The 24,038-nt window shown below is 39.6% G+C and overlaps 1 protein-coding gene across 8 annotated transcripts in view; it reads right to left on the bottom strand.

Annotated features, from left to right (window-relative positions):
• Nucleotides 1-24,038, bottom strand: part of ATL2 (atlastin GTPase 2) — an 80,032-nt gene that overhangs the window by 29,107 nt on the left and 26,887 nt on the right. For 6 of the 8 annotated variants that reach the window (XM_009184011.4, XM_021924756.2, XM_003908521.5 and 3 more), the window contains exon 2: nt 19,205-19,449. The exons of the other annotated variants lie outside the window; for them this stretch is intronic. In XM_009184011.4, the coding sequence (XP_009182275.1) occupies nt 19,205-19,449 (245 nt within the window). The remainder of the gene's footprint in view (nt 1-19,204; nt 19,450-24,038) is intronic. 8 annotated transcript variants of the gene reach the window in all.

Raw genomic sequence — 24,038 nt, forward strand, 5'->3', positions numbered from 1 at the left:
AACCAAGTCATGAGTCCAGGAAAAGGACAACTCTAACAACTCAGGTACACGCTGAAGAGGAATTTAATATATTTTGATAGAAGGTTCTGTTTAAAAGGTGTCTTTGACCTTGAAGACACGATGCTAAATGAAAAAGGCCACACACAAAAGGACAAATATTCTATGATTCCACTCATATGAGGTGCTTAGTCAAATTCACAGGGACAGAAAGTAGAATGGTGGATGCCAGAGGATAGGGGAGACAAATGGGGAGTGAGTTAGTGTTTAACGGGCACAGAGCTTCAGTTGGGGAATGAAGAAGTTCTGGAGATGGATGGTGGCAATGGCTGCACAACAATGTAAACAGACTTAGTGCCACTGAAGTTGCACACTTACAAATGGTTAAAGAGGTAAATTTTACATTATGCCTATCTTACCACAATTAAAACAAAAAAGGTGCCCTTGAGGGCTAACAAAACGGAAGGAGCAGACACCTCTGGTAATTAAACTGAGATTTGACTTTGGAGTCTTCCGTTGGACTTCCAGTTTCAACTTTCTCTTGTAAAAATTTAGAAGTCATCAGACCCATCTTTACAACAAGAAAAAACCTTAGCGAACTGAAAAATCAATAACTCTCCTTTCTCAGATCAAAGAACTGAGATCACAAGTCAAACCACCCCTACAAAATCATGACAGACAAACTAACACAAAGGGTCATGAGCTGAGGTCAGCTTACCAGCAACTGCTGCAGCAACTGGTAGGAACACTTAAATGACAATTTGAATGAATTGTCAGAAGCTGAGAGTGAACTAGTTTAAGCATTAAAAACCCTAGAGTCTTAGCAAACCCCACACTTTCCTGAATATTATCTCAAAGAACTCCATAAAGTTCTCAAAGTAATAACGGAAGAACGTTTCCCTCATGACTGACAAGGGAGGGGAAGTAACCCTGGGAAAGTAACCACTATCTGTCTGTCTGTCTGTCTATCTATCTATCTAATCTACACACACACACACACACACACACACACACACACACAGCAGTCCCCACAACAAAAGCCTGCCCTCCTGAGAAAACTACCTTACCGGAGCTTTATCTGACCCTAGGGAGGAGCAATCAGCCAACTCCAGCCCCATCTAGGCTTCCTGTCTAGTTTTTTTTTAAAAAAAGGGTCATAGACCAGGACTCAGGCCCACTAAAAAACTAAGGAGCCAGGTGCAGTGGTGTGTCTGTAGTCTCAGCTATTCAGGAGACTAAGCTCAGGAGTTCGAGACCAGCCTGGGCAACATAAGGAGACTCTGTCTCAAAAAGAATAAAAATAAAACTAAGATTTAACCATAAGGTGACATATGATGCTTCTGCTCTCCTACACTTTACCACCTCATCAACAATGCTCCAATATAATGACAGTGGATTACAAATAAAAAAGTTGCAAGACACAGAGTTCAGTAAATTCAATAAAATTTCTTGGGAAATCCCCAAGACAATGTGAGAGCAGGGAGAAACTGCTAGGATCTGCAGCTACAAAACACATTAAACACAGCCCATCTCCTAACTAGATTAACATATAATCTCATAATAAAAGGCTAAATCTTCAGTCTTTATTACCTGATACTTCATGTCTGGCTTTCAGCAAAAAATTACAAGCCATGTCAAAAGGCAAGAAAAAATAGACTGAAAAGACAAGGCAAACATCAGAACCAGACTTGGATATATTTCAGAATTATAAAATAGGAAACTGATCCAGGAAGAAGATAGGTGTTTAAAAGGTGTCTTTGACCTTGAAGACACTATGCTAAATGAAATAGGCCACACACAAAAAGACAAATACTCTATGATTCCACTCATATGAGGTGCTTAGTCAAATTCACAGGGACAGAAAGTAGAATGGTGGATGCCAAGGGATGGGGGAGCGAAATGGGGAGTTAGTGTTTAACGGGCACAGAGCTTCACTTGGGGAATGAAGTTCTGGAGATGGATGGTGGCAATGGCTGCACAACAACATGAACAGACTTAGTTAGACAGAAAGTTATTTATGTCGCCAATACCAAGCAGGATAAATACCAAAAAATCTCTACTAGGTATGTCACGGGCCTAGCTGCAAAGTAACACAAAGAGAAAAATCTTGAAAGAAGTCAGGAACAAAACACTTTACCTATAGAGGAACAAACATAAGAATTACACTGGACTTCCTATTACAAATCATGCAAGCAGCTGGGTACGGTGGCTCCTGCCTATAATTCCAGCACTTTGGGAGGCCGAGGCAGGCAGATCACTTGAGGTCTGGAGTTCGAGACCACCCTGGTCAATATGACAAAATCCCCATCTCTACTAAAAATACAAAAATTAGCCGGGCATGGTGGCCCGCACCTGTAGTCCCAGCTACTTGGGAGGCTGAGGCAGGAGAATCACTTGCGCCCGGAAGGCAGAGCTTGTAGTGAGCCAAGATCACACCACTGCACTCCAGACTGGGTGACAGAGTGAGGTTCCATCTCAAAAAACAAAACAAAACAAAAATCATGCAAGCAGGAAGGAAATAGGGTAAAATGTTTATAGAGCTGGGGGAGAAAAAAAATTCCTCCAAACTAAAATTCTGTATCCAGTAAAGTTATCCTACAAAAGAAGTAAAGACTTTCTTAGCCAAAAACTGAGGAAGGTTGTCGCCAATACATCAGCAAAAAGGAAAATGATATAGGTGAGAAACTCAAATCTACATAAAGAGAGAAAGAATGTCAGAGAAGGATAAAAAGGTAAAATAAAATCTTTTAGATGGTTATAGCATATAGATCAGGGAAACAAATGACAGCAATGTATAAAAGACAGGAGGGAGGAACTGGGACTACGCTAAGGTAACTGCACTATCCATGAAGCAGTATAATATGTGAAAGTGCACTTAGCTTAGTTGTAAATGTATACTGCAAACTCCAGGCAGCCACCAAAAAAACACATTTAACAGATACATTAAGAGAGTACAGAAAATGCAATCAAGTTAAATGTTCAACTAAAATTAGAGAAGGCAGAAAAAAAGGGGAAGAAAAAAAAAGTACACACACACAAAAAAAACACCAGAAACAATTATACGCATGGCAGCTATGAATCCAATTATATCAACAATCACTTTACATGTGAATGACTTAAATATACCAAGTAAAAGAAATTGTCAGCTGGGCACAGTGGCTCATGTCTCTAATCCCAGCACTTTGGAAGGCTGAGGCAGGTGGATCACCTGAGGTCAGGAGTTCGAGATCAGTCTAGTCAACACGGGGAAACCTTGTCTCTACTAAAAATACAAAACTTAGCCGGGCATGGTGGCAGGTGCCTGTAATCCCAGCTATTCAGGAGGCTAAGGCAAAATCATTTGAACCAGGGAGGCGGAGGTTGCAGTGAGCTGAGATTGCACCACTGCACTCCAGCCTGGGTGACAGAGTAAGAGTCTGTCTCAAAAAAAGAAATTGTCACAAAAATAAAGCCAACTACATGCTATCTATTTGAAAAACCCCACTTTACAAAGACACGGGTTAAAAGTAAAGGTATGGGAAAGACATACCATGCCAACACTAATCAAAAGAAAGCTAGAATAGCTCTGTTAATTACAGACAAAGCAGTTTTCAAACTAAGAGAAAAACGACTTCTGAACAAAGGTTAGAGTTGCATTACACCAAAATACGTGAGGCAAAAATTGAACTCCAAAGAGTAATAGACAAATCCACTATTAAACTGGGAGACCTCACACCTCTTTATAGGTAGCTGACATACCCAGCAAGTAGAAAAACAGTAACACAGTTGAGCTGAACAGAATCAGCAATCAAATGGATCTAACTGACATTACAGACACTTCATTCAACAACAGCACAATACATACTCTTCTCAAACTCACAAAGAACATTCACCAAGGTAGACGATATCCTGAGCCTTAAAATACACCTTTAAAAATTTAAAGGGATAGATAATACAAAGTATGCTCTCATACCACAACAGAACTGAACTATTAATAGAAATCAATAGCAGAAACACAGCTGGAAAACTCCCCAAATAGTTGGAGTTTAAAACAACTCACCTCAAAATAACACAGGAATCAAGGAAATCTCAATAGAAATTTTAAAATACATTGAACTAAATGAAAATGAAAATAAAACCTATTAAAATTTCCGTGATTAGAGGAGATTTGTAGCATTAGATGCATACAGTAGGAAAGAAAAAACAGTGATTAGAGGAGAATTTATAGCATTAGAGGCATAGAGGAGGAAAGAAAAAAAGTTCTAAAACCAATACTCTAAGCTGCCACCTCACGTAACTGGAAAAGAAGACCAATATAAACCTAAAGTAAGATGAATAAAATCAGAGCAAGAACCAATGAAACTGAAACAAGAAAACAGAAAATCACAACAGAAAAAACAAATCAATGAAACAAAAAACTGGTCCTTCAAAAAGATCAATATAATTGATTGAAGGGGGAGGGAAAAGAGAAGACAAACTAATATCAGAAATCAAAGAAGAATCATCATCACTAATTCCATGAACATTAAAAAAAAAAAGAATACTAAGAACTCTATGCCCACAGATTTAGTAACTTAGTTGAAATGGAGCAATTCTTGGAAAGAAACAAACTACCAAACTCACACAAGGAGAACTAGATCATCTATTAAAAAAAAAAAAAAAAGGCCAGGTGCAGTGGCTCACACCTGTAATCTCAGCACTTTGGGAGGCTGAGGGGGCAGATCACCTGAGGTCAGGAGTTCAAGACCAGCCTGGCCAACATGGTGAAACCCCCATCTCAACTAAAACTACAAAAATTAGCCAGGCATGGTGGTGGCAGCCTGTAATCCCAGCTACTCAGGAGGCTGAAGCAAGAGAATTGCTGGAACTCAAGAGGCAGAAGCTACAGTGAGCTGAGATCGCACCACTGCACTCCAGCCTGGGTGATAGGCAAGACTCCATCTCAAATAAAATAAAATAAAATAAAATAAAATAAAATAAGAAGACCAATAAATAACCTTTCAAAAGAAGGATTTACGAAGCCCAAGTGACTTCACTGGAAAACTCTACCAAGCATTTAAGGAAGAAATGGTACCAGTTCTCTACAAATTCTTTCAGAAAATAAGCAGAGGGAATACTTTCTAATTAATTCAAAGTATTACCCTAATACCAAAACCAGACAAAGATACTACAAATAAAGGAAAACTGCAGACCAGTACATACTATGAACATAGATGTGAAAATCCCTGACAAAATATTAGCAAATCAAAGCTACAATGTATAAAAAGAATTACACACCATGATCAAGTGGGATTTATTCCAGGAATGCAAGGCTGGCTCAACAACTCAAAGTCAATAAATGTAATCCATCATAACAATAGTCTAAAAAAAAAAAATCAGCTGGGAATGGTGGCTCACGCCTGTAATCTCAACACTTTGGGAGGCCAAGGCGGCCAGAATATCTGAGGTCAGGAGTTCGAGACCAGGCTGGCCAACATGGCGACACCCCATCTCTACCAAAAATACAAAAATTAGCCAGGCATGGTGGCGCGCACCTGTAATCCCAGCTACTGTGGAGGCTGAGGCAGGAGAATTGCTTAAACCCGGGAGGCAGAGGCTGCAGTGAGCCGAGATCGTGTCACTGCATTCTAGCCTAGGCGACAGAACAAGACTGTCTCAAAAAAGAAAAGAAAGAAAAGAAAAACACATAATATCAATAAACACAGGAAAACTATTTGACAAAATCTAACACTCATTCAGGACTTAAAAAAAAAAAAAAAAAAACTCCCAGCACACTAGGAATAAAGAGAAACTTCAATTAAAAAAAAAAATCTACAAAAAATCCTACAGCTAACATAGTAGTGAGAAACTAGATGCTTTCCAGAAACTAGGTTAGAAAACAGACAAGGATATTCACTATTTATCACTTGTACTCAATACTACCGGAGGTTCTAGCTGGGACCATTAGCCAAGACACAGAAATAAAAGTTTCCCAGATTAGAAAGAAAGAAGTAAAACAATCACCATTTGCAGATGACATGATCTTGTATATAGAAAACTCTAAGGAATTCGCTAAAAAAGTTATTGAAACTAATAAACAAATTCAGGATTTGTTTCAAGGATACAAGATCAATATGCAAGTCAAGTATATGAACTATAAACTTGTGTGAACAATTCAAAAATGAAATTAAGAAAGCAATTCCATTCATAGTAACATCCACAAAAGGAATAAATTGAAGTGCAAAACTTATACTCAAAAACTCTAAAAAACATTTTTGAAATTAAAAGATAACATCCCATATTTATGGACTGTTAGACTTAATATTGTTAACACAGTAATATTTCCCAAATTGATCTTTCAGATTCAACCAATCGCCAATAGAATCCCAGCTAACTTCCTGTAGAAACTGAGAAGCTAACTCTAAAATTCATATGGGATTGCAAAGAACCCCAAATAGCCAAACAATCTTGAAAAAGAACAAAATGGGACTCACGTCCTCATTTCAAAATTTACTACAAAGCAACAGTATTGAAGATAGTGTGGTACCGGTATAAGAACAAGACATGGCCTGGCGTGGTGGCTCACGCCTGTAATCCTAGCACTTTGGGAGGCCAAGGCAGGCAGACTGCCTGAGCGCAGGAGTTCAAGACAAGCCTGGGCAACACAGTGAAACCACGTCTCTACTAACATACAAAAAAACTGGCCAGGTGCGGTAGCTCACACCTGTAATCCTAGCACTTTGGGAGGCCAAGGCAGGCGTATCACGAGGTCAAGAGATCGAGACCATCCTGGCCAACATGGTGAAACTCCATCTCTACTAAAAATACAAAAAGTAGTTGGGCATGGTAGTGCGTGCCTGCAGTCCCAGCTACTCAGAAGGCTGAGGCAGGAGAATCGCTTGAACCCGGGAGGCGGAGGTTGCAGTGAGCTGAGCTGGAGCCACTGCACTCCAACCTGGCAACAGAGCGAGACTCTGTCTCAAAAAAAAATTAGCTGGGCGTGGCGGCGCATGCCTGTAGTCCCAGCCACTTGGAAGGCTGAGGCAGGAGAACCGTTTGAACCCAGGAGACGGAGGTTGTTACAGTGAGCCAAGATCGCACCACTGCACTTCAGCCTGGGCAACAGAGCAAGACTCCATAAAAAAGAACACATATATAGATCATGGAATAGAACTGAGAGTCAAGAAATAAATTCATGTCTATAATCAACTGGTTTTCAACAAGGTACCAAGAGCATTCAATAAAGTGTTAAACAGTCTTTCCAAAAATGGTGCTGGGACAAATAACCAAAAAATGAAGGAAGAACCATCTTTCATATTATTATAACATATACACATATATTTTACATAATTAACATATTATATATTAATATGATTTATAGCATTACTCCTAATAGTCATAAAGTTGCAAACAAACCAAATGTCCAATAACTGACAAATGGATAAATAAAATGTGGTATATCCATACGAGAGAATATTATTCAGCCATAAAAAGAAGTACTGATACATAATATAATATGGATGAACCCTGAAAATATTATGCTAAGTGAAGCCAGTCACAAAAGACCACATTTTTTAAGATTCCACTTACATGTATGTCCAGGATAGACAAATCCATAGAGATACAAAATAGATTAGTGGTTCCTTCAGGTTGAGGGTTTGGAGAAAGGATCTGGGGGTAACAGCTAAAGGGCTGTTACCGGGATTCATTTTGAGATAATGGAAACGTTGTTTCTTTTTGAGGCTGCATCTTGCTCTCTCTCCCAGGCTGGAGTACAGTAGCACAATCAGGGCTCACTATAACCTCAACCTCCTGGGCTCAAGCCATCCTCCTGCCTTAGCCTCCTGAGTGGCTGGAACTACAGATATACACCACCACGCTCGGCTAATTTTTTAATTTTATGTTGCTCAGACTGGTCTCAAACTCTGGGCTCAAGCAATCCTCCCACCTCAGCCTCCCAGAGTGCTGGGATTACAGACATGAGCCACCATGCTCCGCCAATGGAAACATTTTAAAATTGTGGTAACAGTTGCACAACTCTGTGAACATACTAAAAACCACTGAACTGCACACTTTAAGTGAATGACTTATACGGTAAGTGAATTATATCTCAATAACACTGTTAAAAGGAAAAACAAAAAAATCAAATACCCTTAGTGTACAAGTTCAACAAAGACTCCTAGTCACATGAAACCCACTTGTATAACGCTACCAGAGTCTAGGGGAGAACGAATGGCCCACTGAAGTTTCTGTTAACCGTCCATGTATTAGTGCAATGTGACATAAATCTTATGGCTTGAACTTGCTTCTTGATGAAAGAATTATGGTATACATTCTCCAATCCATAGAAAATGTATCCTATTAAAGGAAAGAAATTCTGAAGCCAGGCTTAACAGTGCATGTCTTACAGTCCCAGCTACTTGGGAGGCTGAGGCAGGAGGACTGCTTGAGACCAGGAGTTCAAGGACAGCCTGGGCAATAGAGTGAGACCCAGTCTCACAAGAAAAAGAAATTCTGAACTAAAATTTATAAGCTGGGCCACGCACAGTGGCTCACACCTACAATTCGAGCACTTTGGGGAAGCCAAAATAGGAGGACTGCTTGAGCCCAGGAGTTCAAGACCAAGCTGGGCTAAAGAGTAAGGTCCTTCAGGGTTGACCACCTGAGCCCAGGAGTTCGAGGCTCAAGTGAGCTGTGATTATGCCACTGCACTCCAGCCTGGGCAACAGACTGAGACCATATCTTTAAACAAATAATAATTTTTTAAAAAATTTACAAGCTGAAAAGCAAAACTGTCCTGGCAGAGTGAGGGAAGGAGGTAGGGAGTTAATTACCTTTAAAAAAAGTCTCAGCCAGGCGTGGTGGCTCACACGTGTAATCCCAGCACTTTGGGAGGCAGAGGTGGGCGGATTATGAGGTCAGGAGATTGAGACCATCCTGGCTAACACGGCGAAACCCCGTCTCTACTAAAAATACAAAAAATTAGCCGGGCGTGGTGGCAGACGCCTGTAGTCCCAGCTACTTGGGAGGCTGAGGCAGGAGAATGGCGTGAACCTGGGAGGCGGAGCTTGCAGTGAGCCAAGACTGCACCACTGCACTCCAACCTGGGTGACACAGCGAGACTCCAACTCAAAAAAAAAGAAAAAAAAAAAAGAAGTCTCCTCCAAAAACAGTTAATATTAACATAAAAGGAACTTACATTATACAAGATGGCTTAACTCCCTAAATGTTCGAAAGCTGGGTTTATGTGTAATGGGTTGTTGCTTGAAGTATTTTTCAATAAACAGCCTAAATAAAACAAATTACTTTAGAAACAGTTAATGTAACCTACTGGAACAAAGACTTTGGAATGAAAAAAGATCTATAATTTATGTTCTCTCAAATCCAAAATGGAAACATGTGATGACAGGAGGGCCATAATATTTATGATACTGCAAAAGAGGCAGTACATACATTTGGGGCTAAAAGCTGCAAAAGGCAGAGTATTTTCAGGCAACAGGTTCAGGAATGTAACCAAGAAAGTCTCTCCTAAAACACTGCAATAAAGACTTCAAACAATATTGTAAACACTTCCTTCCATCTCGTTTATTTCTGATTCCTCTACCTGTGGCAACATTTGATGAAGTTTTTCTAACTGAAATCTAATCCAATTTAAAACCTGCATATGGAAGAATTAAAAATTAGTTTTGATTCCAAAATCCAAGTCTTAGCACCAGGGACCCCAATATGCTAAGGGGAAAATAGTCCACATAACCTCTGTATCCAATCCCCTTATCTTTTTTTTTTTCTTTTTTTTCTTTTGAGAAAGAGTCTCACTCTGTCACCCAGACTGGAACGTAGTGGCACGGTCTCGGCTCACTGCAACCTCTGCCTTTGAGGTTCAAGAGATTCTCCTGCCTCAGCCTCCTGAATAGCTGAGATTACAGGTGCCCACCACCACCCCCAGCTAATTTTTTTGTTTTTGGTAGAGACGGTGTTTCACCATGTTGGCCAGGCTGGTCTTGAACTCCTGGCCTCAAGCAGTTGACTCGCTTCAGCCTCCCAAAGTGCTGAGATTGCAGGCATGAGCCACCAAGCCCAGCCCAATCCCCTTATCTTATTTTCAGGTAATAATAATAATAATAATAATAATAATGATAATAATAATAAGCCCACAATTTTTATTTCCTTATTGACTCTTAAAATTCTGGTCAAAGTTTGCCTGCTTCTCACATTGGCAAAAATAATACAAAATTCAAATTTTCAACATTTTGTTACTTAAGTTCTATAGTTTCACTTATAATAAATATTCAAAAGTGAATTCAGTTAAAGTAATAAATGAATAAGCTAAACTTCTACATTAAATCTGGCAGTTTTATGAGCAAATGAACTTGTAAACAGATGTATATAATTTTAAATCAACAAAATACACATCAGAATAGCTAACACTAAAAAGATTGATAATACTGTTTACAAGATATACAGCAACTGTAAGTCTCTCACAATGCTGGTAGAAGTGTAAAATTAGTGAAACCACTTTGGAAAAAACTTTGGCAATCCCTACTAAAATTAAATGGGTATTTTCCCATGACCCAGCAATTCTACTCCTGGGTATAAACCCAACAGAATTTACTGCTTACATCACCAAGACTTGTACAAGAATGTTCATTAGCAGTTTTATTCATAACAGACAAAAACTAAAAACCCGTAGGTCTCTAAGTAGAAAGGGTAAATTACAATATATTCATCCAATGAAATATCACTCAGCAATAAAAATAACATACAACATATTTTTGACACACGTAACAACGTGCATACACCAGTCTTAATGCTTAGTGAAAGAAACCAGACACAGGAGTACATACTCTATAATCACATTTATGTGAAGTAGGCAAAACTAATCTACATTAATACAAGTCAGAACAAAAGTGGCCCTTGAGAGCTGGAAATAGCAGTAACTGGGAAGGGGAATTAGAGAGCCTTCTAGAATACAGGAAATGCTCTCTCCTGATCTGAGAGACAGTGGTTACAATAGCATATGTATATGAAAATTAACTGGCTATATTAAAGTTTATACACTTTATGTATATAAGTTACACCCAATAAAAAATAAATAATAGGCCGGGCACAGTGGCTCATGCCTGTAATCCGTAATCCCAGCACTTTGGGAGGCCGAGGCGGACGGATCACGAGGTCAGGAGATCGAGACCATCCTGGCTAACACGGTGAAACCCCGTCTCTACTAAAAACACAAAAAAACTAGCAGGGCGTGGTGGCGGGCGCCTGCAGTCCCAGCTACCTGGGAGGCTGAAGCAGAAGAATGGCGTGAACCTGGGAGGCGGAGCTTGCAGTGAGCGGAGATCGCGCCACTGCACTCCAGCCTGGGCGACAGAGCAAGACTCCGTCTCTAAATAAATAAATAAATAAATAAATAAATAAATAAATAACCCAAGGAAGAAGCATTTTAAAATATTGTTCCTTCTCCAAATACATTTCATTCTTGAGAAAGAACATAAAACAAAGCTTTTCTTCACGTTTCGCACATGTCTCATGAAATCTCAGACACTGTTATCCTTAAAGAAGAAAGTAAAATCAAGTTCAACATCTCATAGGGCTCATTCTGAGCTACTTGTGCTTGTGGCCAGTTATATGTAGCAGTGCATATTGATTCTTAAAGATAGTTTTTTACTCCTGGTCTCTGGCAACAGTTTGGGGAGCAGCTCTTTAAATAGCAAAGAATAAAAACATAAAAGACAGTTTTTTTAAAGTGCCATTAGCAAATATGCTGTGAATGGAGTTAAAACTCTTGTGTAGCAAATAGAGCAAGGACCCTTTATTTACTAAGCTTAGATACCAGTGGATAGCAAGAAATTTACATTTGTACTCACGCATATCCTCCCATCAGTCTAGTTCAACTCTGAAGTAAATAAAAGTAAATATTTACAAAAGAATAATTTAGTGTAGGTATATCCTATAAAGTAACCTGTACTTTACATATTGTAGATATATGAGAAAATGACCAAACATAATTTTACATAATAGTTTTTAGAATAACGGCTTTGGCATCAAATTGCCTAGTCTGGAATTTAAGCCTTGCCACTTACTTTGAGTCTCATTTCTTCAACTACCAAGTTGAAATACAATTATCACTGCACAGGGTTATTTCTGAATACTAAGTAAGATAATGCCTGTTAAATGCTTAGTAATCAAAATATCTAGAATTCAGATTCAAAAATCGTTATATCAGGCCGGGCGCGGTGGCTCCAGCCTGTAATCCCAGCACTTTGGGAGGCCGAGGCGGGTGGATCACGAGGTCAGGAGATCGAGACTGTCCTGGCTAACATGGTGAAACCCCGTCTCTACTAAAAATGCAAAAAACTAGCCGGGCGTGGTGGCGGGCGCCTGTAGTCTCAGCTACTTGGGAGGCTGAGGCGGGAGAATGGCGTGAACCCGGGAGGCGGAGCTTGCAGTGAGCCGAGATCACGCCACTGCACTCCAGCCTGGGAGCACAGCGAGACTCCGTCTCAAAAAAAAAAAAAAAAATCGTTATATCATAAAATAGTATGTGCATCTTAATGGAGGAACACATCATCATCTATGAAGTACTCTTGCCAAAAGAGTGTCAAACCTGAGTCTGATGAAGTCTCTAGATTCAACTAACAACTTACAGAAGATTCACAGAACACAGAACATGTAAAGCTACAACAATGGGATGCAATCAGCAAATCCAGAGTGGGAAACCCTATAACCAACATCAGTATCTTCAACAATAAACTGCCAAGAAAGAGAGAGGGAGGAAGGGAAACCTAAAATGCATTAAAACACTTTAAAGACAACCAATCACAATGTGGACCTCAGCTGACTGGATTCAAACTATTAAAAAAAAAAACAAAAACAAAAAGCAGTTGAGATGGCCAGGCACGGTGGCTCACACCTGTAATCCCAGTACTTTGGGAGGCTGAGGCGGGAGGATCACTATAAGTCAGGAGTTCGATACCAGCCTGGCCAACATGGTGAAACCCCTATGTCTACTAAAAATACAAAAATTAGCCGGGCGTTGTGGTGCACACCTGTAATCCCAGCTACTTGGGAGGCTGAGGCAGGAGAATCGCTTGAACCCACGAGACAGAGGTTGCAATAAGCTGAGATCGCGCCACTGCGCTCCAACCTGGGAGACAGAGAAAGACTGTCTCAAAAAAAACAAAAAAAAAAAAAACAAAATACAAAAGCAGTTAAGGCAACTTGAAAATTGAACACTTACAAGACATTTTATAATGTTAAGAAATTATTTTTATGATAATTGTAATGTTCAAAAAAGTCCTTATTTTTAAGAAACACATACTGAAATATTTACAAATTAAATGATTTCTGGGATTTACTTTGAAATAATACATCAGGTGTAGAGTGAGTTATAGCTGAAATGAGATTGGAATTGATAAGTGCTAAAAATTGTTTAGTAGCTGGGCATTTATTATATTATTGTCTACTTTTACATGTGTTTATTAATAAAATTCTTCGTAATAAAGTTTTAAAAAGAAAAAACAGGAAATGGTATAAAAGTAGAAGCAACTCTATAGAGAATTAAGAATCCTTATCTAAGAGAATTCAGTAATAATAGCTATCACCATTACTTAGCATCAATATCACAAGCAATGTGTTTAGTTTCATGTATGTAATTCTACTAAATTAAGTTTTGACCGTTGTAAACTGATTCCTAGAATTCAAACTATTTTTACAACAGCCAGATGTGACAATCTAATCAGCATTTTTCTGTTTTTTCAGTTCCTACTGACACTGGAATAATCTATTTCACTTTGAAACGGTTTAACTACAATTACGCAGCCATGAAAAAGAATGAAATCATGTTCTTTGCAGCAACATGGATGCAGCTGGAGACCATTATCCTAAACAAATTAATGCAGGAACAGAAAACCAAATACCACATGATTTTACTTAAAAGTAGAAGCCAAATAAGGGTACTCATGGACACAAAGATGGCAACAACAGACAATGGGGAGTACTAGAGGAGAGAGGGAGGGAGGGGGCGAGGGTTGAAAAACCATTGGGTACTATGCTCAATACCTGGGTGACAAGATCATTCGTACCCCAAACATCAGCATTAGGAAACATACCCTAGTAACAAACCTGCACATATAGCCCCTGATTCTAAAATAAAAGTTAATTTTTATTTTTAAAGTAAACAGTTTGGATTATAACTCAAGTATAAATGAGCCCACACTGATATAAAGGATTGAATAAATAAATAAATAAATAAACCAGGAGAAGATATAACTCTTCCCAACAGAAGAATCCTAAATAATATATTTAGATGCCTTCCTTTTATCAGAAGGTAGAGCTTAATCCTCCTCCTTCCCTATTCTTTGAGGTTGGGGTGGAATTAATGACTAAAAAATAGCAAGTCTGCAGTGGTGAAACCTGGCAAACACAAGCTTAACCAAGAGATGAAGAGTAACATTCCTAGCAGTATCACATGACTATACGCACCCCCAGATACAATGTGATAAGAAGGGTATTTGACCTCAGTAGTATTCTTGCCAAAATCCCATCACCCCAGTCTAACCAGGACAGAAATTTAAGATAAACTCAAATTGAGGAACATTCTTCAAAATACCTTACCAGTACTCCTCAAAATAGTCAAGATCGCCAGGCTCCCGCCTGTAATCCCAGTACTTTGAGAGGCCAAGGCGGGCGGATCACCTGAGGTCAGGAGTTTGAGACCAGCCTGGCCAACATGGTGAAACCCAATCTCTACTAAAAATACAAAAATTAGCTGGGTGTGGTGGCAGCCACCTGTAATCCCAGCTACCTGGGAGGCTGAGGCGAGATAATTGCTTGAACCCAGGAGGCGGAGGTTGCCATGAGCCGAGATTGCGCCATTGCGCTCCAGCCTGGGCAACAAGAGCAAAACTACGTCTCAATAAAAAAAAAAAAAAAAAAAAAAAAAAAAAACAGAAAAAAAAGTCAAAGTCAAGATCATGAAAAAAAGGAAAGGCTGATAAACTCTCACAGACCAGAAGACACTAAGGAGACATGACAGCTAAATCTAGGAATCATATTCTGTATTAGATCCTGTAATAGAAAGAAGAGCACCAATGGAAAAACTGCTGAAGCCTGAATGAAGTCTGGGGTTTAGTTAACAGTACTGTACCAATATTGGTTTCTTAGTTTTGCAAACGTATCACACTAATGATAACATCAGAAGAAACTAGGTAAAGGGAACAGGTATACATGCTCTCTTTGTTATATTTCAATACAAAAAATGTGTTTGAAAACTTAAAAAACATATGACCTCTAATATTGTGTTAAAAATGGAAAGAAAGAAAAAACAACTTTAAAAAAAATCAGTCTGGGCATGGTGGCTCACGCCCGTAATCCCAGCACTTTGGGAGGCCGAGGTGGGTGGATCACCTGAGGCTGGGAGTGAGACCAGCCTGGCCAACATGGAAAAACCCCATCTCTACTAAAAATACAAAATTAGCTGGGCATGGTGGCACATGTCTGTAATCCCAGCTACTTGGGAGGCTGAGGCAGGAGAATCGCTTGAACCCAGGAGGTGCAGGTTGCAGTGAGCTGAGATCCGGCCACTGCACTCCAGCCTGGGCGACAGAGCCAGACTCCATCTCAAAAAAAAAAAAAAAAAAAAATCAGTTGACTAAAAATTGTAATATCAAAGCAAAACCCCATCAACAGTTAAATGGATAAGTAAAATGTGGCATAATCATACAGTAGAATATTTAATTTTATTTTTATTTATTTTCGAGACAGAGTTTCGCGCTTGTTGCCCAGGCTAGAATGTGATGGCGCAATCTCGGCTCACTGCAACCTCCGCCTCCCAGGTTCAAGTGATTCCCCTGCCTCAGCCTCCCAAATAACTGGGATTACAGGTGCCCACCACCACGCCCAGCTAATTTTTGTATTTTTAGTAGAGACGGGGTTTCATCATGTTGGCCCAGCTGGTCTCGGACTCCTGACCTCAGGTGATCCACCCACCTCAGCCTTCCAAAGTGCTGGGATTACAGGTGTGAGCCACCGCGCCCTGCCCTCATACAGTAGATTAAGGAAACAAAAATAATGCAAAAACATGGGTACATCTCAAAGTTAGAATGTCAACAAAATAAGCCAAACACAGAATGGTATGATTTCATTCATGTAAAGTTCAAAAACAGCTAAATGAACCTGTGGTGAGAAGTTCAGAACAGCAGTCACTTTTGCGGGGGTAGATATTAACTGAGAAGGAACACAAAATGGGGGTTGTTCTATATTTTCATCTGGGTGGTGGTAGTAAGGGTGTATACCTATGTAAAATTTCATCAAGCTGTACACTTAAGATTTGTACACCTTTTCTGCATGTAAATTATACTTCAAGGGGAAAAACTTTTTAAGGAAAAGATACATTTATCTAAAGCACACCCCTAAATAAGTAAATAAGAATTAGAAGTGGGGGGGGGGGTGGGGCATATAATACTTGAGTGTAACATTTATTTAGGAGGGGAAAGTCAACATCCCTCACACCAGAACCATACCCACCAATTCTGTCTTTGATTAGATTTTAATCTCCTCTTGTAAAACTACTCACTACTTTCGTCAACTGCATACTTACACACATTGACTCAGGTCAACATTGAAAACTTACACTGTCAGTATGTCACTAGTTTTCTTTCAGCTAGCATACCACCTGTGCAGGCATATAGGTTAATAAAATAAATCCAACTATCCCATTATTTCTCCTTCTTAACTTTTACCTCATAGGAAAAGCATGACCCACCACATCATCAGTGTAGTGGAGGCACATTATCCAAAAATCAGATTATCATTTAAATGCAATTTTTGATTGACAGAATAAGGTGATTTATATCAGGAATTCTATAGGGCAATACTATAAATGAAAGCTAATAAAGATATTTCAGCTTAAAAGCCATTAACTAGATGTACAACCTCGCTCAAGCCACCTTAACTTTTGCAAGGCTTCTGCAACTCCCCCAGGAAAGAGAGTTCCGTTTGCACAGATATTGCAAATATATGACAATGGGGCTGCTACTCCACTCTGAACAGCCACTACTAATGGATCAGAGATGGAAAGAGAAATGGCACCTGAGGTGAAACTTATCTGCCATTCCTAGATAAGTGATCTAAGCTTCCCTCCCCTTCTAACTTTCTACTGTCTGTGACCTACTTGCAACAAAATACATTTGCACTGAACAGCTTAGACACAGATAAATACAATATACACAAGCTAACTTAAGGACTTAAGGGGACCTCAAAATATAGAAATCTTTTATCATCTTTAAATGTACAGTTTTAAAAAAAATATGTCACTACTTAAACATTTCTGTATTTCAGATGTCAAATTCTAGATCAAGTCTAAATGGGAAACCCTTAGCTGAGCGTGGTGGCTCATACCTGTAATCTCAACACGTTGGGAGGCTGAGGTGGGAGAATCACTTGAGGCCAGAAGTTCAAGACCAGCCTGGACAACATAGTGAGAACCCCATCTTCACAAAAAATTTAAAAATCAGCCAAGCATTGTGGCGCATGCTTGTACTGCCAGCTACTTGGGAGGCTGAGGTGGGAGGATCACTTGAGCAGAGGAGGTTGAGGCTGCAGTAAGCCATGTTCACACCACTGCACTCCAGCCCGTGTGACAGAGTGAGATCGCGTCTCAATGAGAAAAACTTCAAAATGATTTATCTTTCTCAATGTCCCAAACATGTAAAATATTGTTCTCTAATATAAACTATGTTACTGATACTCGGGTATATTTGAGAATGCCTGAAATGATCCCCATGAAAAAACTTTACTGAAAAGCTTCCTGGAAAAACAAACAAAATGAGAATGTTTACCTTATTTCTTACTCGAAGAGAATGCACACCCAATTACAAATGTACACAGAACTCATAAAGGTGATCATCCTGACAGGTGTTTAGACAATTACATAATTCTGTCAAAGTGTTATTTCTAATAATTCATGTGGCTTCTGAATGTCACAAGTTCCCTATATAGCAATTCCACTAAGTGTTCCACTCCAAAATTTCCAATTCCTTCTCCTGTTCCCTTTCAAACTCCCATTCCCTCAGTCAAACTTGCAATTATCAGAAAAACATTCCAATTCAAGTGAAAAATTTTTTTTCCCCTTTTTTTTTTTTCAGGAGAGAAAGAGTCAGGTAGAGATAGGTAAGTAACAATTGTCTGGTACCATCTCAAAGTGAAAACCCATAGAAGGGAAAGAGATTCATCAATTAAAATGTAAGTATCTCCTAAGACCCAATTCTTGTGCCAGGTGCTTGATAATCAACAGAGGGCCCACCCATGACAGAGATTAAAGTAGCCAGAAAAAAATAAGCAACTAAAGTAGTATCAATAAAACATACAACCATGAGTTAGGAAGAGGATGTAATATAGTCCTAAATGTCATGGAAGGCCCCCATGAAAAGATGAGACAAGAATACCATAATATTTGAGAAAAAACATGGCATACTCAAGGAACAGCAAAAACTATAGTTTATTTGACATATGAAGGGCAAGAGATGAGATTCAAAGATCATGGATGCCTGCAGAAGCCACTCTAAGGAGCTGGACTTTATCTCCAAAGGTAATAGTCACTAAAACTAACTTGTCTGAGGAACATAGATACACTTTTTCAAAGGTCTCTATCCGTCTACTTTACTCACTGTAAAGGTGGCCAAAAGGAAAGTGTGAAGAAATAACAAAAAGGGAAAGAAGATAAATAGTACTTCAGAGACTTCTAGGATATACTCAGACAACTTAGGTTAGAGCTACAATGCCTGGAACACAGAAGCTCAATCATATGCTTCCTTATGTAGTATATGCAGAAGGGAATTATGGCGATGAAGAATCAAGAGCTCAAACTTACATTACTATATTGACCAGGAAGTCCTATAAAGAATTATATTTCTATAGAATTAAAAATGCAGTTCTGTCAGCCTGGACAACAAAGTGAGACCCCCATTGCAACAACAAAAAAAAGGTTTTTTTAAGAGTTGGGCATGGTGGCACACGCCTGTAGTCCTAGCTTCTCGGGAGGCTGAGGTGGGAGGATTGCTTGAGATTGGGAGGCTGAGGTTGCAGTGAGCCATGACCACACCACTGCACTCCATCCTGGGTGACAGAGTGAGACCACTTAAATTAAAAAAAAAAAAAAAGATACAGTTCTGGTTTTTGTCTATTTTTTTAACAGGCTTGGTTGGTACTTTTTTCTTTTGAACTGGGTTCAATTTAAAAGACTATTCACCTTGTTATACATGTATCTAAGCATGAAGTCCAGTAGAAATGACTTCCCTTTACGAAAAGCTCCTGCTACAGATACCACTACTATGTTAAGATCTCGTATGTGCTCCTGTAGCAGTATCTGCTCCAAAGCTTCTTCATCAAGTTCAAAGTTATGGTCATCTTCATGAGCAAGAACAATCTGTACTGGACATGGTTTCTTCATAACCTCATCAGAATTTACTAAGTCATCATCTTCATAATTCTCACCTAGAATTTAAAAAGAAAGAAAGTGGTTACTTTAATCCCTACATTACGAACTTTCATTAAGGACCACAACTAAAGCAAAATTTCAAATAAAAAATTGCCCCTTCCCTCATTATATATTATTACAATGTTCCTTTGGATTTCTCACTCCTTCTGTAACAGGACAAAGAATGCTGATAAGATTTCCCACTTGATATGGTTGGCTGTGTCCCCACCCAAATCTCATCTTGAATTGTAGCTCCCACAATTCCCACATGTTGTGGTAGGGACCCAGTGGGAGGTAACTGAATCATGGGGAGGTTCTCTCCTGTCCTGTTCTCATAATAGTGAGTAAGTCCCACGAAATCTGATGATTTTATGAGAGGTTTCCCTGCACGAGCTTTCTCCTCCTCTGCCACTATGCGAGTGAGATTTGCCTTTCACCTTCCACCATGATTGTGAGACCTCCCCAGCCACATGGAACTGTGAGTCCATTAAACCTCTTTCTTTTGCAAACTGCCCAGTCTCAAGTATGTCTTTACTACCAGCATGAAAATGGACTCATACACCATTATACATACAGATAATAATACTAAATATGGCCTCTATCTCAATGAAGTCTTAACAGCTAAATGTGAACAGCAGCTGTTTTTGAGCCCTGTATTATTCTGTAAATAACTTTTGCAACTGTATGCACACAAAAACTAAAGAGGGGAAAAATCAATTTCACCTAATGCTTCAGATCCCAATTTTCCTGTAAGCATCACCTAGAAAATTTACAAACATTACTCTCCTTTACAAACGTTAAAAACGTATATTAAAATTGTTCATGTGGCTGGGTGCAGTGGGTATAATCCCAGCACTTTGGGAGGCCAAGGCAGGTGGATCACCTGAGGTCAGGAGTTCAAGACCAGCCTGGCCAACATGGGGAAACCTCGTTTCTACTAAAAATACAAAAATTAGCTGGGCATGGTAGCGGATGCCTGTAGTCCCAGCTACTTGGGAGGCTGAGACAGGAGAATCACTTGAACCTGGGAGGCAGAGGTTGCAATGAGCTGAGATCACGCCACTGCACTCCAGCCTGGGCAACAGAGTGAGACTCAGTCTCAAAAAACAAAACAAAAAAAAATTATTCATGTTATTTTTCATTCTGAAACCTAAAGAGGAAAATTAGGGTTCTAACAAGTTTCCAAAAATGATACTTACAATGAGTCCCTAATTTAATAACAGTAACCTAGTACTACAGCCTCCTCATTAAAGCAAAGCATAGGATTAATGTTCAGTAAAGAACAGTCAGTGACATGCACTTAATCTCAGAATTTCATCTCCCACTGGAGCTCTTTCTTACCAAACACTACAGCCACCACTTTAAGACTACATAGTTCCCCAAAACAGCCATATAAACCCTTCCTTTGTTCACCACAACACACTAAAATTAAGGTAACCTTTGCAGACATAACTTTACTGAATAGTGATGAAGAAGTACAGAAATGTAAACAGCAGAGATAAACTTCCAAAGTCTAGGTTTCTGTTCTTCTTTAAAAAAACACTTAGCTTCAGAGGACACATACCTTGTCTGACTTTCTTCTCTACCAACTGCTTGATCCCATGTAGCAACTAGTTACTCCAGGGGACCTTATCTTCTCCCACATCAAAATTTCTAAGAGACTCCCTCCTTGAGCCTGTCTACTAAGTGTCAGTTTCCACTCTAAGGACACATACGGTATCCACTGTTTTCAATGCAATCAATGACTGTCCTACTCTGAGGAGAAAGCCAGTCCACTGAGGCGTGGTACATTATTAGTCAACAGTTCAATAATACCTTATCCACATAACCAATATTCACAGAGCAAAGATTATATAACTACATTAGTGGATTTTTAATCTTATTACCAAAAGAAGCATCTCATTTCTCTGATTTGCAAGGACTATTAGAGCCTTTACCTCCACATCACAAGGCACCTTTAACCGTATATAGCGAAGTCAACAGCACTATTTCAACATGTGCTGCAAACAATGACAATGCATTATAAAGAGCAAGCCGCTTCAAAGGAGAATCTCTGAAAGTAAAAGCAATCATTATTTAATTAAAGAGGACATTATCACTGCCTGTATCAATGGTATATAGCAACAGTCAGGTATGCTATTTGAATGCATGCAAAAAAGTGAACTTTCCAGGAAAAGTTCCAATACAGATAAATTCTAAGCTAATGCCTCATTAGGTAGGTCCAGATAAATAACAAAACAGGATGCAAATGGTGTAAGTTTCTAAGCTTAATTAGTGGTTTAAGACCATGAACTAGGCAGCAAAACTGCCTCGATGTATGTCACTTAACTTCTCTGCACCTGTTTTCTCATCTGGAAAATGGGGGTGTGTAAAACAAGCATAGCAGTACCTAACTCACAGGGTTGTCATCAGGATTCAATGAGTTGAAATATGTATGCTACACAGTAAGCACCATAGGTGTAAGTTAACAGTAACTTCAAAATAACCAATCCAACAGAAGCTTTTATTTTCCCCTTGAAATGTCAAAATGCTATGGTGATTTTCACTTGACCAGTGTAGCTGTGTACTGACACTGTCATCCACCCATTTGCTCTGGCACAGACCTGCTGGCTGTCCTTGACATACAGAGATACATCTATGCGTCTTTTACTTACCCCTAAATCTAATCAATAACCATCTTCTTAATTTCTTCATTTCTGAATCTCTATTGATAACATTCCTGCACTTGTCACTGCCATCTTATCTCACATTGTAGCACCTAACTGGTCTCCCTTCATTAATAATACTCTTGTCCTCTTACCCAATGCAATGTAATCTCCACAGAGTAGCAACTAAATAATATAGTTAAATGTAAAGTTAACCAAGTTACCCTCCTTAAAATCATTGTTACAGAGGACTAATGACTAAAATCCTACACATGCTCTATAAGGTCCCGTACTCACCTCCAATCTCTGTTACCTCATTTGGTGCTATTCTTCTCTTTAAACCAGTGGTCCCCAACCTTTTTGGTACCAGGGACTGGTTTCATGAAAGACAACTTTTCCACAGAACGGGGAGCAGTGGTTTCGGGATAAAACTGTTCCATCTCAGATCATCAGGCATTAGTTAGATTCTTGTAAGGAGCACACAACCCAGATCCCTCACACATGCAGTTCACAATAGGGTTCACGCTCCTATGAGAATCTAATGTCACCGCTGATCTGACAGGAGGCAAAGCTCAGGCACTAATTCTCGCTTGCCTGCTACTCACCTCTTGCTGTGCGACCCACTTCCTATCAGGCCACAGACAAGTACCAGTCCAAAGCCCTAGGGTTGGGAACCCCTGGTTTAAACTAGGTAGCCAAGCTAGCCTTTCATCAGATCCTCAGGCTGCTGTTAAGCTCTTTCTAGATTCTGCTATAATATTCCTCTGCCTAGAGTACTATTCCCTGTGTTGTTTCCTAATCAATTCAGACTTATTCCTTACATCTCAGCTCAAAAGTCACTTTCCAGGAACAAGAATCTTCCCTGAGGATTCCAACCAAGTTTAGTCATCCTATACTCCCCAAATTTTAATCACTTGAATATTTATGTAAGTACATACTTACTAAATGTCTCCCCACTTGGATTGCCAATTTACCACTTAGTTTCCCATCATAAGCAGAAAATAGACAAACAAAAGAAGAAAGCCCTTAAATACCTTACCATGGCTTCCACAGTCGTATGCGATCTGGGCCCAGCCTCCTCTCTCTAGAAGTGAGCAGGGGACCTTATAAAGCATGTTTCATTTTACAACACACTCCTATTCATTCCCGAAGCCTGGACGATCTGGCCTTCTTGCTGTTCCCTGAGGAAGCTAACCCTGTTTCTCACCTTAGAATTTTTGTCGTGTGTTGTCCCCTATCTGGAATGCTCTGTCCTTACAAATTCACATGGTTTATGTTTCCATCATCCAGCTCTTCAGCTCAAAGGTTATCTCCTCAGCGTGGCCCTCCCTGACCACTCAATCTAAATCACAGATCCCCTTCCTTAACACTTTAATGAAACAGGTTTATTCATAGTTCTTTTCAATTCCTAAAACAATCTTTTTTCATTTGTTTAAATGTGTACCTTCTATCTCCCGCTCCACAGAATGTGTGTGTCACTAAAGTAAGGATCCCAATCACCCCATTAACCATTCTCTACCAGCACCGAGAACAGTGCCTGACACCTAGCCTAGCAGGTGTCTAGTTTAAGCATTTTACTCAAGAGTCTTACATCTGCCCTTACCTTTTTTTTTTTTTTTTTTTTTTTGAGGCAGAGTGCTCTGTCACCCAGGCTGGAGTGCAGTAGTGCGATCTCAGCTCACTGCAACCTCTGCCTCCTGGGTTCAAGCCATTCTCCTGTCTTGGCCTCCAGAGTAGGTAGAACAACAGGCGCCCAACACCTCTCCAGGCTAATTTTTGTATTTTTAGTAGAGACAAGGTTTCCCCATGTTGGCCAGGCTGGTCTCAAACTCCTGACCTCAGGTGATCCACCCACCTCAGGCTCCCAAAGTACTAGGATTACAGGCATGAGCCACTACGTCTGGCCCTGTCCTTACCTAGTTTATAAGCAAATGTGATAATCAAATAGTTTAGGGAAATAC

Source organism: Papio anubis, chromosome 14 (genome assembly GCF_008728515.1).
Source record: "Papio anubis isolate 15944 chromosome 14, Panubis1.0, whole genome shotgun sequence".
Classification (NCBI taxonomy): Eukaryota; Metazoa; Chordata; class Mammalia; order Primates; family Cercopithecidae; genus Papio; species Papio anubis.